This window comes from Eurosta solidaginis, chromosome 4 (genome assembly GCF_040869045.1).
Source record: "Eurosta solidaginis isolate ZX-2024a chromosome 4, ASM4086904v1, whole genome shotgun sequence".
Classification (NCBI taxonomy): Eukaryota; Metazoa; Arthropoda; class Insecta; order Diptera; family Tephritidae; genus Eurosta; species Eurosta solidaginis.
In genome coordinates, this window is record NC_090322.1 from 89227227 (window position 1) to 89245058 (window position 17832).

Consider the following 17832-nt stretch of genomic DNA (forward strand, 5'->3'; position numbering starts at 1 on the left):
CTGCTCCATGTTGTTACACCCTCCAAGCCTCGTGTTGATCAGCGTCCGCAACAAACCAACACGTCTGGCTAGCCCCGAATCGTCAAAAGCTTTTTCCAAATTGTCCCAGACATCTTTGGCAGTCTTAGCATCTTGTACATGGGATATATTCACTGGATCTATGAGCAGAATCGCCCTAGAACGCGGAACACTCTAGAGTCCTGTCGTAGTTTTTTCAATTCATCTTTTTCGTCATGTTCACCCGTAACATAACCCCAAAGTTGTTCAGATTCCAGATATGCACGCACAACAAATTTCCATGTTGCGTAGTTGTCCCTTCCTCTTAACTTTTCAATGGTGTTTAAAAAGTTATTTGCCGCCATCTTCCCTAGTTTTCGTAATGAAAAAAAATGCTGAAATTTTGATTAAGACGAAATTCATATATGTTATATATCCCTGTGCAAAAGGCCCATAACCTGTAGAAAAACGAGGTTTGAAGTTTGGAAATAATAAAACACGTCTTTTCGTTTCAGCTTTACTAAGAAGAAGAAGTTAAGCTTTTATTATTAAGAGTTGAGTACACGCTGAGAAAATTTTCTTTAATATTTAGTATGCTAGCACTTCAAAGTGCTCCCCACTCCAAATTTATATACTTTTTGTTATACCCTTTTATATTTTTTCAAGTACGACGTAGTGGAAATTGGATATAATATATTAGCTTTCAAAGAACAGCATAATGGAAGTTGTTGTTAAGCAAATTAAATTTTACAGTGCGGCACATAAGTTTTTATTAGGAGCTCTTTAATTTTTGAAGAACTGCATACTTAAAATTGTGAGTTTGATATGTAAATTTTCTATATGGGTAATTAAATATAAAAGACTGCACAGAAACTTTTATTGGGAATTCCCTAATTTTTACAGAGCAGCATACTGAAAATTCGTTTACAGATTTTTAAGTTTTACTACACGGATTATTAAAAATTAAAATCTGCATATGAATAGTCTCTACTTTTTAAATGAAAGTATACTAAAAATTGCGGCCGGGTTATAAAAATTTAAATGTGAAATGAAAATATTGGCTCATATATTATGAAAAATTCAACTTACTCCAGTTAATACAATTTACCAATAACAAAAGTTATGGATTATAGAAACATATTTTTTTATTTGTTTTTGTAAACAGATACACATATATGTATATATATGTAACATTGGATTTTTAATTAGTAATGAAGTAATAAATATAATAAAAGTAAATAATATAATTATATAATAATTCAGTCAAACAAACTCTAATCTACTTCCAAATCGGCATTATTTCGACTACTGTTTATATGTTATACATATAAGTCATCCCACATTCATATATATATATGTATATATAACAGTATTATCTTTAAAGTTATATAAATTAAATCCATCGTTTTAGAATATACTCATTCCCGTTTCCAGCTCGGATTTTGTGCGTAACAATACAATATTTTAGTTCATTCCAAAAAAAAATCTTATAACTTATGCTATAATTTATAACAATAAATGCGTGAACGTCCTCGTCTAAATGAGCTTCAATACCTTGGGAAAAAACTAAAGCTTTGTTATCCTTAGCTATTGAAATAGTTTGTACATTATAAAACACAGGTCCGTGTTTAGTTGGAACCATAATGATTGAGTTTTGAGTCAAGTATTGATCGTTAAATTTCAACCAACTTCCTTCGAACATATCTTTACTAAGACCGTTATCCGTAAGGAATTTTTCAAAAACTACTGTTTGATTTTTTATAGGCCCAGTAATAAAGTCATCAGGAGTTTTAGAATTATGGAAATAGTGATTGAGTTTAAGTTGATGCTTAGTTGTAATTGTATAACATATATTAATTCTGTTAATAGCTACGGTTGCAAACTCCTTTGATTCTTTATTTTTACTTTCTCCTCTCATAGAGGACAAATTGCGCAATGCACCCGATACTTTCATTACTGTTGTGTAGTGTACTAAAAAGTGGTTTTTTGGTTTTAAGCTATTCGGAAAGAGTTTGAGGAGAGTAACTAAGTACTCATTTACAACACATTTAAGTAAGTCACAGTATTCTGGTTGGTAATGATTGACTGTTATTATATCAGTAATATCAGCCAGCTTAAGTACCAATTGCCAGTGCTCAGAACACTTAGGAATCAAATTACCAATCATTATAGGTAAATTTCGAACTAAGCTTTGCATTTTAGCAGCAGATAGAATTATTCGTTTATTTTTGATATGATCTTTAGAAATTTCTGGTGGTTTGTTTTGTCTATCATGGTAGCAAAATGAAAAACCTCTAACTTTTATATTCAATACTTCAAGTGCTATTAACTTTTTAAAAATAAAGTAGTCAAATATCAAAGCGAGATCATACTGACAAACATCTTCGAAAAAGTCATGCATAATATCTACAGCAAGGTTTTCAGTGAAATGAAAACTGGTAACATCATGAAAGCAACACTTTTCTTTAATACCTGTTTCTGAGGTTTGATTTAACGCTAAACCAGATGCATGATTCGACCTATTACGCAGGGTGCAAACTCATCTAATATTCTGTTTATGTTTTCTTTTTTTGTCAGACAAAATCGGCAGAAATAATTGGCAGAAAAACTTTCAACCATACCAAAAAATTCATTTACGCTGAGATTATCACCGATTATAACTACCAACTTAAAAAATATTTGCTTTGATTCATTATTTATGTTTATTGTTATGCCAGAGCTCTCTAAAAAATTTAGTTCACTTATTACTCTTTGAAAAATTTTTGCAATTTTGTTTTACGATCTAAGGTGTTTGTTAAAAGAAACAAAGATATATTTCTAAGTTTCGATCTGTATTTCGGAGGGAGGCATAAAATTATAAAATATAAAGCTCCGCATTTCTGAATACCACGATGACTTCCAAGAGGATTATTATTTTCATAATCGTCGAAATAAAGTGCAATGGGTATCACGGTCTGACTATTTGTATCTTTAAACTTTCTCCAATAATCACCTTGGACGTAATTAAAAACTATGGTTTTAGTGTTTTCTAATACGTTTAAGTAATCTAAGGTTTCCTTGAATATAGTTCCTAGTTGGAAACATTTTTTAAGCACATCACGAATCGGTATAAACTCAGTGGTTAAAGGAACTTTACATAGGATATGAGAACTATTTTGTATTTTGTATTCATCTCTAAAGCCAATATTTAAATGAATAGGCCTAATAAAAGTACCCATTTTTTCAAAATGCTTAAAGCATCTGTATGATGTCCGAAAATCCTCAAAACAGCCTTGTAAAATATCAAATGATTGTTTAATTTGGTCTCTCTGTTTTAAGCTTTTTTCTGACCCATCCAAACAGCTTAACATATAATCTCTTAACAGTGTTAAACAAATATCATTAACGAATGATTTATAATCTTGAATTCATTTCAATTCTTTTTTTGGATAAATGAGAAAGACTATACAATTTAGTTGTCAACTTAAGAACACGTTCTTGTAACAAACTTCCAAACGTTTTAGAAATGTTCGATGTATCTGCTATATTTTGAGATGCACCCTGCATATTAAATTTTTGAGAAGAGTTGTTAATAACACTTGAATAGCTTAAATAAGTTTCCTCACAAGCATCAATGTTTTGCGGGGCAGTGTGGACCCGGGGAAGTCGGGCGTGTGTGTCGCAAATAAAAAGAAAGCAAAGAAAAGAATTAGGGCGAGTAACAACAAATGTATTCACGTTATAAACAATATAAATTCTCAGCTTTATTTATCATCAAAAAGGGAATTGCTTCACAAACTAATTCGAATTCAAAGTTCTTAAATTGTTAATTACACATTCGTGCACGGCAAATGTTAGTAATATGACGACCGCAAATTGTTGGATAGATTACAATTCAAAAATAGAAATATTGGTGGCTGATTGCCAGACAATTGCCAAGTGCAAATTCTAATGTTAAAAAATCGCAATTATTAAGAAGAATCACAATAGCAAGGTGCGATTATAGCGTAGTTATATGCACAACCTATGAAAAGATACGTAATATGATAACTCACCTGGGGCTAGCTGCTGGCTCGTTGACGTTCCAAAATAGAAAAGAAAGTTCAAAACCGCGAACAAGTCCGCGGCACCTGCCGATAGCTAACTTTCGTTGAGTTTTTCCCCTTCAAAGTTAGCTCTCGGCTGGTGTTAGCCGTTACCGGTAAGAATAATAAATAAATACCTAATGTGCGTGTTAGGGTGGTCCGAAATATTTAGGCTGGTGGCCTAAACATGCCGGCCCCCTTGCGGCGAGCAACTTGAAACTAGGTGAGTACGCCAGCAACCTTCCCAAGGCGGGATAAACTAAATAAATTTAAAATATATGAGACGTATGTATAGTAGGATCGTAAGTACGATCTCCGGCGGATATCCGTGCTCGCAGTAATGCAGCCTCGCTGAACTGTGGATGAAAAGGAAAAGCGTTAGTATTCAAGTACGTGGGGTTGCTTGGTTTTAAAATGCACCTTGTGGTATAGTTTACGGTTTTATAGTGGGTGGGCTCCGGACACGACGAGGCCGAATATTGTGGCTTGGGTGAGGAGCCCACCGACAGTCGACGCGGGTATGCCGCCGACCATAATATTGGCGTAGACGTCGGCGCCCAAAGTGAGCAACACTGGCGACGATCGGTAAAACGTCGGATCGGCCAGCTTCATGAACTGGAATGGGGCCGCTACCGACGGGTCCAGATTTGCCGTGGGGTTTAACCTGGCATAGTTTGCTATTACGGTGGCTTGGGTCGTGATCTTTCCCGCTACCCCATACTTTCCTCGAAGAACGATGGTGCACCTCGACAGACGTGCGGTATTGTTACGCTCCAGGTGTAGATCCTTGCACAAATTGGCATCGATAATGCTGGTGGGAGCGCAGGCATCTAACAGGGCGCGTACCAGGTGTAAACGGCCTCCTGCCTCAATTCGGACTATGGCTGTCGGCGCGATGGCGATCAATGCTCGAGTTATAGTCGGTGCCGTTAAATTATCCCGGAGTCGACCACTTCTGAAGCCGGCTGGGGTTGTTGCTTGGCGCGCGAGGGTGGTGGTGGTACCCTCCTTGCGTGGTGGATACGGGGCCGCTCTGCCAGTAGAGAGTCGGGTCGAGCGGAACGGACGCGGCTCCGCGCCGCCCCGGCGCCCACTGGCATTGCGGTGCGATGGGCGGAAAGGACGGGTCTCCGCGCCATCCCCGTGTTCCATGTGTCGCTGATTGCTTTTCTGCTTCTCATGCTGAAGCAGCGGTCGGAAGGATCGTGCTTCTCCACTGGCCGTTGGGGCGATGGCTAAGGCGGCTGCACCTCTCGTGCACTCTTCCATCTCCTTCTCCTCCTCTTCTACCTGTTGGGCCCACGATCGTGTGTCCTCGGTGAGGTTGATCGATAGCACCTCGTCGCTTTCGTCGTCGTCGCGCTCTTCGCAAGGGATCGGGCGTGGCCGTGCTTGCTCATCCTCCATGTGAAGCGTAGTGTGGTGTGGTTCACGGCAGCGGTGGCAACGGTCGTTGCTAGGGCATATCTCTAACCGATGGAACGGCGATAGGCAATTGGGGCAGTGCCGGTGGATCAGGACGGCCCGGAGGCGTTCTTCTGCCGACATTCCCCTGTACCGCGGGCATAGTCGTATGCCGTGGTTCTTCTGGCACAACCGGCAGGAGACGGTGAAGGAGTCAACGCGTTGCTCCGTCTTGGTGCGTTTAACCGAGAAACCCGTCATTCTGGAACGGGAACTTGTTATTATTTGTTTTGCATTTTAAGGGAGTTGGGTGGCGTATGGGCGGAGAGTAGAGGCTTAATTGATCGAGCGTGTGGTTGGCGTACTCGGGATAAAGGGTTGTGTGGAACGAATAATCTTATTAAGTTATTTTGTCGATGTAATGATGGGTTCGTAGTGGTTGAAACCACTGTTATATTTAATATAATTTTATTGAGATACGCCTAAAGGTATCTTTAATTTTGGTAAATATCCTCATCATAACGAAATTCTGATATTGAAAGCAGTCATTTTTTGGTGTTTGCCTAATACAGGCAATATGCGGTAATATACGCTACATTTGGGTAGCAGATGGTATCACGAGTTACCCGTGTATTTTCACGGCTCCTTGTAGTTGCCCTACAAAAATTTGGTCACAAAACTCACCCACGCCGATACAAATGTGGCTGTGAATATAACCTATGAATCCCTGTAAAATGACTAGTCAAATGCCGTCGTGCATACAAATGTGCGCCAAATGTAAAGAGGCCTTTACTCGCTGTCTGGGAACACTCTTTGTGTTGATTTGGGCCATGTTGTGTGAGAATCACAAATTGTGGTGTGTTTGTTGATTCCAACACAACCCTGGCGGGAATAGCCCACACTAACGAGTGTGGCAATTTGTAGAGCTGTCAGTTGTTCATTCTTCCAATCGTTGGAAGGGGACAGCTGTGTTGTGTGAGAATCACAAATTGTGGTGTGTTTGTTGATTTCAACACAACTCTGCGGGAATAGCCTACACTAACGAGTGTGGCAATTTATAGAGCTGTCAGTTGTTCATTCTTTCCAATCGTTGGAAGGAGACAGCTGTGCGGTGCTGCCCATTGCAATGTATTGATACATAATGGTCATGTCATGAGAGTATTTAGGGACAGCTCGCGTTTGGGTCTTGACGCGACATCAACGCTAATAATTACTTCTGGAAATTTTCATTTTTTTGTTTTGGGTTCTCCCATCACGTTGATTTGGTTGAATTATTATTTCGTAAAAACATTCTGACCCTTTCTTTAATTGTTTTATCAATCTTAAAGATTGTATTGAAATCTCCCATTAGCTCTTCCACCGTTAAGTCTACGCTACTAAACACGTGGAAGGCTTGGAAATGTTACGGTCTTAAATTTCGGAGTTATTTCTTTATAGTTCACGAAACAGTCTAAACTAAGTTGGAGTTTAGAAGAAAACTTAACTTTTCCTAATAAAAATAATAATGGAAACGGATGTAAGGAAGATACCTATTTTGCTTATTTTTTCCACTGTTATTTTTTTTGGTTTTGATAAAAGGAAGCTCATGATCCAAACCAGAGCGCGCCTTCTTGTTTAGATCTATATTCTCGCGATTATATATGTATCCTGATTTTTGTTCACGTGCTAACGCTCGGGTGTGTTGGATCTCATGGATCCGAGTTGTGATACCCTTTGGATCGCGCGCAATGTGCTTACTGCGTAAGAAAAACGCATCGAGTGGCACCCTTGTTTCGTTCATTCAAAATGACATTCATTCATGGAAATGAGTATAGATACATTTTGAATGAATTTTCACTATGAAGAATGGGTAAGTATGCAGGTATCGTTCCTTTTTTTTATAATGTTATAAATTTACTAATTTTATTCTTTTATTTCATTTCAGGTACTCTTTTTGTTTCATTTCAGGTACACCGCTACAAATTAATGAAAAGTTGGGTACAAATACCAACACGTTGCGAATGGGAAGTAATGCAACGTAGTATGAGCGGTCCAGCGGCGTTAACGAAACCATACGGCTAATTAGAGCAAGTCTTCACCCTACCTCCAAATAATGATTGGTGTAAACCAATCGATGGTTTCAACCATGTATTTAGTCTACTGGTTGCTATGAAAAAGTATCCAGCTGTAATTAGGCTCCCTGAAAGTGTGCAAATCATTTTCAATGGAGAATCGCACAAAGGTGAATGTAGCATACACGAAAACGTGGGCCGATGTTGCATTTACCAAGGGGGGTGGCGTCACGCCGGGTCAGCGCGAAATAACATGGCTTATTTTACGTGCATTCTATTCGGAACTGGTTACTATGCGCAAACATAGTTATCAGCTTCAGGATGAATGGTATTTTGAAACAGTAATTTCGGAATTGTATGCATTAGCCAATGTACATAAGCCGCAGTCTAAAACGAAACCACCAGATAATTCTGTGATATTATCGAATACACCCTTTCAAAGTATAAGGTTTGCCACAATTAAGGGATGTGACCAACCTTTTACTGAGAGGTGACCACTTCGATCGCGTTAAACGTATTACACAAAATTGGTATAAAGATAGCTTGATCTGTATTAATAAGAAAAAAAACGATATTTAGTGGGCATACGTTCACCGGCGATTCACGCACTTAATGCATAAACTTATTTAATATTTGCACATTTGTAAAATAACATCACTAAACATGTCCGATAAAATCAGCGTTTGCATTGTGGGCTCAGGAAACTGGGGCTCGGCCATAGCTAAAATAGTGGCCGCTAATTGTGCGACTGCCGCAATTTGAGAAATGTGTGACTATGTATATATATGAGGAGGATATTGATGGTAAAAAAAATGACAGAAATCATTAACACCACCCATGAGAATGTGAAATATTTGCCAGGACATAAGTTGCCAGAAAATGTGGTTGCTGTGCCAGATCTCGTTGAAGCGGCCAAAATGCCGATATCCTTATTTTCGTTGTGCCACATCAGTTCATTCCGAACTTCTGTAAACCACCTTTGGGAAAAATCAAGCCCAACGCAATTGCCATATCACTCATCAAAGGGTTCGATAAAGCCAAAGGAGGTGGTATTGATCTTATTTCTCACATCATTACCCGCCATTTGAAGATTCCCTGCTCTGTACTCATGGGCGCTAACTTGGCCAATGCAGTGGCACAAGGCAATTTCTGTGAAACCACTATTGGTTGTCGTGATATTAAATATGCCAAAACTTTACGTGATCTCTTCCAAGCACAAAATTTCCGTGTTGTTGTAGTGGACGATGATGATGCCGTTGAAGTTTGTGGTGCGCTCAAGAACATTGTTGCCACCGGCGCTGGATTCGTTGATGGGTTACGTTTGGGTGATAATACCAAAGCGGCAGTCATACGTTTAGGATTGATGGAAATGGTACGATTTGTTGATGTCTTCTATCCCGGCAGCAAATTGTCAACATTCTGTGAAAGTTGCGGTGTTGCTGATTTAATCACAACTTGCTATGGTGGCCGCAATCGCCGCGTTGCAGAAGTTTTCGTGAAAACCGGCAAAACAATTGAGCAACTCGAAAATGAGATGTTGAATGGCCAGAAATTGCAAGGTCCACCTACCGCTGAGGTAAGTAGGTAGTAATGATAGCTAAAATCACCTTAATTTTCAAAGCAGTTAATTTAACAGGTGGAACAACGTTGACAAAACAACTACCTCAAATGCTACTACAGTCAAACCACAGGAACGTGCAGAACCTGCGCACCAAATGACGGAGATTGATACGCCAAACGGATTTAAAGGTATGATGGTAAACTATATTACGTTAAGGTAATAAAATATTAGCAGCCCAATTCCCTTCTCCCATTCCTCGTATTCTAAATAGGAATTCCTTGTGAGTTTTCTTTCACGTCTCCCTTTCCTCCTATTCTGAACAATGTTCGAAAAGGAGGAAACCAGTTATGGGAGAAGAGTAGGTATTATGACTGTGAGGGAGAGGGATATTTCCTTGCCATCATAGGAGTTTTTCCACTAGTTAAAGGGAATGCATCAAAATAGTTAAAGGAAATTGGTTCTTTTAAGAAAGAGCACTTAATTGTACAAATGTGTGCTAAAATATGTATTTGCATTGTACCGCAATATTCTCACTGTTAATACAACCGCATCAACAACCACAATATTCTTTATTTTAAGTCGGAAAGTATTTCATAAGCAACGGAAGAGCTCTTTGTATACTTGATGTAGCCATCCAGAAATTGCGCAAGGATTTTAAGAAGGCTTAATTAGATTTTTGTATATGGCGAAGGGCGAACTCAACTCGACATGGCCGCCAGAAATTTGCTTTGCAGAATGAGAGCAGGCCTCCCGGCGGATTTGTGTTATCCCGCCGTCTTCTTCTTATGCTCCTCAGTTGATGTTGCTGTGGCACCAATTCATTACTCATTTCACATGAAATGCAATAATGTGCGTGGTTTACACCTTATTTCTTAATTTCAAACAAATTAGCAACCATCATTAGACCTTACAAAAAATTTTTTTTTTTTTTTTTTTTAAACAAAATAAGAAATGCGCGATGAGATTTCAATTGACAAAACAGCTGACTTCGAAAATTCGAAATTCCTATTCCCCAATTTTTCTTCTCCCTAGGAGAAAAGAATTGGAGGAATTTTTCCGCGGGAATATTTAGAATTGATATGTAGATGTTTTAAGACAAAATCATGATTATTGATTCACTGGTATTCTGTGGCAGATAGCGGATCTGCGGTAGGGTTCTGTTGGCCTCGTTCGGGGTGAACGAGAGCGGGTTTAAGTGGGTTGTTGACTTCGTTCGGGATGAACGAGAGCTGGGTTAAGCGGGTTGTAGGCCTCGTTCAGGGTGAACGAGAGCTGGGTTATACGGGTTGTTGGTTATAACGGTTGGGAGTTACAAGTCTCCCTCACCCTCACTGGAGGGTGGTAGTAGGACCAATTTCGTGATTGGTCGGGTGGTTTGTCCTCTTGCCGTATCAAGTTCGACGACTCGAACTCGGTTATCGGGGCCATAATGGAGGTTGGCTATCCGACCTAGTCTCCATTCGTTGGGGGGCAGATTGTCCTCTTTAATGACGACTAAGTCCCCCTGTTTGAGATTCGATTGTGGATGCTTCCACTTAACGCGCTTCTGCAGTTCGGTGAGGTACTCCGTTTTCCACCGCTTGCAGAAGGTTTGATGCAGCGCCTTAAGTTTTTCCCATCGATTGACGAGTGAAGCGCGATTCTCGCTGACGTCAATCTCGGGTGGCGCTAGTAGGTGGCCCCCGACGAGGAAGTGCCCGGGGGTGAGTGGCTCCAGGTTGGACGGATCATTGGAAGATGGGCTTAGGGGTCGGGAGTTGAGACAGGATTCAATCCTACACAGGAGGGTGCTAAACTCCTCTAGAGTAAATTTATGATCCAATGCGATCTTTTTGAAATGGGTTTTGAAACTCTTGACTCCCGCTTCCCACAGTCCGCCCATATGAGGAGCAGCTGCTGGTATGAAATGCCATGTAAGGGTTTGGTGGGCATATTTAGAGAGGGTTTGGTTGCGCGCATCACCGAGGAATGCCTTGACCTCTGAGCGGAGAGCCCTTGACGCACCGACAAACTTCGTTCCGTTGTCGGAATAGAGGTTTTTCGGGCATCCTCGTCTGGAGACAAACCGACTAAATGCTGCTAGAAACGCGGCGGTGCTGAGGTCGCTAGTCGCCTCTAAGTGGATCGCCTTAGTTGCAAAACAGACGAATAGGCAGACGTAACCCTTTGACACGCGGCATCCTCGTCCGCTGTAAGACTTGATGTCAAACGGTCCTGCGAAATCCACCCCGGTGTTGGTAAATGCCCTGCTAAAGGTAGTGCGTTCCGCAGGGAGGGTTCCCATGAGTTGCGTCGGGGAACGTTTGCGGAATAGCGTACAGGCCTTGCAGTTGTGTATGATGGATCGGATCATGTTTTTGACCCGAGGTATCCAATACTGCGTGCGTAGGAGCCGCAGCATTAGTTGGTTTCCGCCATGTATGGAAATGGTGTGGACAAACTGGACCAGGAGACGGGTGAGTCGGCAGGCGTAAGGGAGGATTATCGGGTGACGCTCGTTGACGGGAACGTCCCTGGATGCGTTGAGGCGACCCCCCACCCGAAGGACATTATCTTCGTCGATAAAGGGGTTTAGAGAGAGAATCTCGCTTTTGGTCGCGATGGGTTTCCTAGTTCGCAGAGAGCTTATTTCTTCGGCATAGTGGTTGGTTTGGGATATCCTTATGAGGCGGCTAGTCGTAGCCTTGATTTCGTCGGGAGAGATCTGGTGAGACTCGGCTTTAAAGGACATTTTAGTTTTTGGACGTGTTCTATTCGAGAATCGTATAATGTAGGAGATTACCCGCAACGCTCTTGATAGATCGGAAAACCGATCAAGAATATCCTCGCTATTGTTGATGTTCGTTGCTACATGCACTTGTACTCGTTTTTCTTCGATGTTTGTGTGGTACTCCTGTTCGCCTTGAGATGGCCATTTTGCTTTGCCTTCTTGCAGCCAAGAAGGTCCCTGCCACCACAAAGAGTTGTTGACTAGGTCCGTGGCTGGAAGTCCTCTGCTGGCTAAGTCCGCTGGATTTGATGCGGACTCGACATGATGCCATGCTTTAGTTCCGACCTTTTCGACGATTTTCGTTACCCTGTGAGCTACAAATGTTGACCAGGAACACGGGGGTTTTCGAATCCATGCGAGGACGATGGTCGAATCTGTCCATAGGTGCATGTTAAATGTGCCTAAGTTCAGGTTCTCCATCACATTTTCCAAAGTTTCAGCCAGCAAGACGGCACCGCATAACTCCAATCGTGGTAATGAAATTGTTTTTACTGGTGCCACCCTCGTTTTTGCCATGAGTAGACTAACGTATGTCCTGTCGTTGATCTTAGCTCGCACGTAAACCGTAGCCGCGTAGGCTTTCTCGGACGCGTCACAGAAGCCGTGAATCTCTATATCGTTGGTTGGGGTGAAGTGCACCCACCGAGGTATACGAATCCGGTTAATGGCGGGGTACTCCTGCATGAAGGTTTGCCACCGATCTAGAGTGATTGTGGATACCGGTTCATCCCAATCCGTCCCCTCCAGCCAAATGTTCTGCATTAATATCTTAGCTACGATGATAACGGGAGCAAGCCAGCCTAAAGGGTCGAAGAGTTTGGCGATGGCAGATAGGATCGCCCTTTTTGTTAAGATGTCCTGGCTTTCGATTGGTTTCGCTGTAAAATAGAAATAGTCGGAATGCGCGTTCCAACGGATGCCTAGGGTTTTTACCATGCTCGCGTCCTCGAATTCCAGAAAGTCTTCCGTAAGCCTGTGAGGTTTGGGTATGCCCTGTAGTATCCTACTGCAATTAGATGTCCACTTTCGCAGAGGGAATCCTGCTGCCTTTAATGCAGCTGTGATTTCATCGCGGGCCGCGATTGCTGCCTCCATGCTATGTCCCCCTGCAAGGACGTCATCGACGTACATACTGTTTCGCAAGATGTGCGCTGCGGTTGGCAGAGACGCCTCGACGTCATCAGCAAGTTGATGTAGGGTTATGATCGCTAGATAGGGGGCACAGTTTACCCCAAAGGTTACCGTGTTGAGCTCAAAAACGCTGACAGGGTCCTCTGCTTTGAGTCGAAAAACTATTCTTTGGTATTGGGTTTGATTTTCCTTTACCCAAATTTGCCTGTAAATCTTCTCAATGTCGCTATTGAAGACGTACTTGTAGAATCTCCATCGGAGGAGCAGTATTGTTAAGTCGGATTGAAGTACTGGGCCGGTGTGTAGAACATCGTTCAGGCTTGTGCCATTGGATGTCGGGCATGACGCGTTGAACACGACCCTCACTTTAGTCGTTGTACTCTCTTCTTTGATAACCGCATGATGCGGCAAGAAGTAGCAATCAGATGATTGTGGTGGTACTACGGTGTGCACCTTAGACATATGCCCTAACGTGACGTATTCTGTCAGTACCCTATTGTATTCCGTCTGTAGGGCCGGTGTCTTGGCTAGGCGTGTCTCGTTCCGATAGAACTGAGAGCAGACGCTCTTAAGAGATGGGCCCAAACAGAGCGTTTTTGGGAAGTCTTGTTTGAATGGAAGGGCGACGGTGTATCTTCCATCTGAATTCCTTTCCGTCGTGTTCTTATATAGTGCCTCGCAATAGGCATTGTCTTCAGTCAGGGCCTTTTTTGTTGGTATGTTTTCAATTTCCCAGAAAGCGGTTAGTTGCTTGTCTAGGCTAATTTCATTAAAAAATGATACTCGTGTATTGGTTGGGTGAGGTGCATCTGCACGACCGGTTAAAATCCAACCGAAGACGGTTTCTTGGGCGAGAAGCGTATTTAGAACGTTCTTCCGTATACCGTTTAGTATGATCTGGGGATAAATATCGCCTCCAAGTATGAGGTCGACTGGTTCATTAACGAAGAACCTCTTATCTGCCAGAGTCAAATCAGGGAACGCTTGCTGAGTCGTTGCGCTCACTTGGCAAGTCGGAAGGTCCCCTGTTAATCGAGGCAGGACTAGGGCCACTGTATTGATGCTTACTAAGGGGTCTGTAAGCGAACCTAAGTTAATCGAGCATGATTCCTTTACCTGTGCAGATGGTGTATTACTTATTCCTGACACCTGCACATGCAAACGTTTGGACGGAAGGTTTATTCGCTTCTTTAGTCTTTCAGTTATGAAAGAGCATTCGGACCCAGAGTCTATAAGAGCTCTGGCGGAAAATTTCACTCCGTTGTGGATTATATTAACCCGTGCTGTTCCTAATAACACCCCTTTAGTGGTGTTAGCATGACACGAAGAGACGTTATTAGTATTATCTTGCCTTTTTTCAGACTCCATCCTTGCCCTAGCCTGCTGTAAGGTTGAAGGTGAATTGTCGGTGGCGTTTTGAGTCCACCTTTGAGGAGTTGTCTTTGATTGTGCTGTCGGAAGATGGAGCAAGGTGTTGTGCCTTGCATGGCACGTGCTGCAATTAAATTGGCTAGTGCATCGTGTCACGGTGTGTCCACCCGACAGACAATTCAGACAATAACTATTGTTTTTGATAAATTCTATTTTTCCTGACGTGGACAACCTACGGAATTTTTGGCAATTTCGTAATTTGTGCTCCGTACTGTTGCACATCTTACATGCCGACTTTGGTACGCTTGCTTGGTAAACCCCAAGTTTCGTAGAATTTTCCCTAGAATTCGAACTCTGACTTTTGGGTGCTTTTGTTGTTTTATTACCCCTAAGATCGGAAACCGTCTCCAATGTCTGGAAGCGATTGGACAGGAATTTGTCCATATCCTCCCATTTCGGGATATCTGTCTTCCGTTCTACGGTCTGTTCCCAAAGAGCCAATGTAGATTCAGGGAGTTTTGTGGAGCATAAGTAAGTTATGATTGCGTCCCAATTTGTGATGTCAATATTATGACATTGTAGCGCAGAAATGCAATTGTTGATCTCACGTTGCAATTTTTTAATTGATGTTCCACACTCCTGCTCGACTGCCGTCAGATTAAATAAAAGTTTTAATTGTGTGTTGACGAGGATACGTTTATTTTCGTACCTGTCGCTTAGATTCTTCCAGGCGGTTGCAAAACCCTCGTTTGTTAATGAGCACCTGCCCACTATTTCTTTTGCCTCCCCTTGCGTTTTTTGCTTCAAATAGTATAATTTCTCGACATCTTTCAGATCGGTATTGTGGATGTATATCGCCGTGAACATATCTCGAAAAGCTGGCCAGGAGAGGTAGTCGCCTTTAAATACATCGGTGTCACAAGGCGGCAGCCGCATTCTATGTCCACGGCGCGAGGAGTCTTCCTCCTTTGCTTCATCTTTCGCCGGCTGTGGGGTGATAGCTTCGGCTTCAGCCGCCACAGCAGACATGCATTGCAGGTAGCATGCAAAGCAACTTTTATTTTTCTTTCTTAATGAGCTGAGCTCGTCTTTGGACAGTTCAGAATTGCTGAGAAGACTTTCATATGTGGACTTGGTCTTCTTCCATAGTGCCCTTAGCTCCTCTTGCAGTAGTGCAAGGGTGTGCTTGTTCCGGGATTCGGCCGGGGTGGAGTTGAACTCTTGTTCAAACTCCACTATGGAATCAGCCAATCTAATATAAGTCTCCATTGATTTTATTAATTTGAATATTTTGTCTCTTTGAAGGTGTCGAGCTCGGAGGTAAACGACTTAGTGGCTTTGGTGTAAATGCAACCACAACAAAAAATTATAAGAGTGTTTTCGTTTTTGCTGTGATTGCGCTGTATAAGTAAAAGCTTTAGGAACACACGAATTCTGATTGAATGTGTTAACACAGATAGCAATCTTATGTGAATAGTGCTAAGCAAAAATTTAATCAAATGTAAATTATGCCGTGTATGTAATGTGGCCGGTGATATGAACCACTTATAGAAATCCTCACGAGGATTGTGCAAGCCACAGATAGAAATCCTGACGAGGATTTAATGTGTATAAAATGATATAAATGTAGTGATATGCAGCACAGATAGAAATCCTGACGAGGATTTAATGTGTATGCAGTGATATGGAAATAAACACAGATAGAAATCCTGACGAGGATTTAGTGTGTATAAAGTGATATAAATGTAGTGATATGCAGCACAGATAGAAATCCTGAGGTTCTAGTCGGTGCAAAGTGATATTAAGCACGGATAGAAGTCCTGAAAGGATTTAATGTGTCTACAGTGATATGCAATGCAGAGAAGAGAATCGTCTGCAAATATTTAATGTGTCTTAACAGGTGTGTTGGACACAGATAGAAATATTTTGAAACTTAGCGTGTTTAAAAAAATTAAAAACGCAGATGGTAATCCCAATGTGGATATAGTGTAAAATGTGAACCACAGATAAAAAATCCCAATGAGGATTTAATGTGAAACACAGATAGAAATCCTGACGAGGATTTAGTGTGTATTAAAAAGGGTGTTATGTGAACGTTGATGAGTATCGCCGAGTAGCCAACCAGGGTATCTTTCCCAATATAAATAAGAAAATAAATGTGTGTATCCAACTTAATGTGGACAACTGCACTTTTAATTATTTATTATAAAAACGCTGAAAACATACAGCTATATAATATAAAAACGATCAGTATAAAAATGTGTTTGTGACCAATTGTGATGAGCCACTAGCCACCCAACGTAGTGATACTTGTTGGCTTTTGGTAATATTTCAGCTCGCAAACTGATTACCAAAGTGAATTCTGTGATAGACAAGCTAAGGCTATCAACCAAGTGAAATTATGGTTCCTGACTGGGAAGTTTGTCAATGTATGTGACGATGAGGGGGTACAACACAGTGCAGTGATGAGTGTGAGAAAAAAAAAAACTAAAAAAAATTCACTGACTGTCTGCCTTGAGCGGTGTCGAGTAACCCTTACCACTGGTGGGGGGAATTACCCGATCGTCAAAAGGCGTTGTGTGCTTAAAAAACACGAAATTTAGCAATTTCACTTGCTTTGCCTTGCATCAATCACAGAGTGCACTTTTTTACGTGATTCACATACATAAAAAAAGTTTGTGAAACCAAGCAACCACGTACGTACCTTAAGTTTTTATGTGTTGATGTGAAGTGATGATAATGTGTTTTCGATGTGATGCGAATGGACTGTATGAGTGATTGCAATATAACGATGATGTGATGAATGTACTGTATGCGATAATAATGGACTGTGGCTGTTGAATGTGATGTTATGATGATGATTCTAATGGATGTGATATCTTATAGTAATTTGATTGTGATGTTGTGTGATGAAGCTAATGGACTGTATGATATAATAATGGACTGTATGTGATGATTTGTGGCTGTATGTGTGCTCGCTTGTTTTGTGTTTTCGCTGGTTCTTATGTTGTTGGATATAATAAATAACCTCTTTCGACTTTGTTCGCTTTATCCAAACTATGAAAATTGGCAAAAATTTTTTAAAAAAAGTGCTGTTTTCTCTGGAGTATGCGTCCGAATATTAATTTCCTCGGCGCGTAAGGACCAATGTTTTGCGGGGCAGTGTGGACCCGGGGAAGTCGGGCGTGTGTGTCGCAAATAAAAAGAAAGCAAAGAAAAGAATTAGGGCGAGTAACAACAAATGTATTCACGTTATAAACAATATAAATTCTCAGCTTTATTTATCATCAAAAAGGGAATTGCTTCACAAACTAATTCGAATTCAAAGTTCTTAAATTGTTAATTACACATTCGTGCACGGCAAATGTTAGTAATATGACGACCGCAAATTGTTGGATAGATTACAATTCAAAAATAGAAATATTGGTGGCTGATTGCCAGACAATTGCCAAGTGCAAATTCTAATGTTAAAAAATCGCAATT

The 17832-nt window shown here is 41.2% G+C and overlaps 1 protein-coding gene and 1 pseudogene across 1 annotated transcript; one reads left to right on the forward strand and one right to left on the reverse strand.

Annotated features, from left to right (window-relative positions):
• Positions 1–4279: 4279 nt before the first annotated feature.
• Positions 4280–5725, reverse strand: LOC137248055 (uncharacterized). The gene is made up of 2 exons (XM_067778935.1): positions 4482–5725; positions 4280–4417 (listed from the first exon to the last, which is right to left on the reverse strand). Exon 1 carries the CDS (start codon positions 5607–5609, stop codon positions 4503–4505), a length of 1107 nt encoding a protein of 368 aa, XP_067635036.1. The 5' UTR covers positions 5610–5725; the 3' UTR covers positions 4280–4417; positions 4482–4502.
• Positions 5726–7287: 1562 nt separating this feature from the next.
• Positions 7288–17832, forward strand: part of LOC137250045 (glycerol-3-phosphate dehydrogenase [NAD(+)], cytoplasmic-like) — a 98422-nt pseudogene continuing 87877 nt past the window's right edge.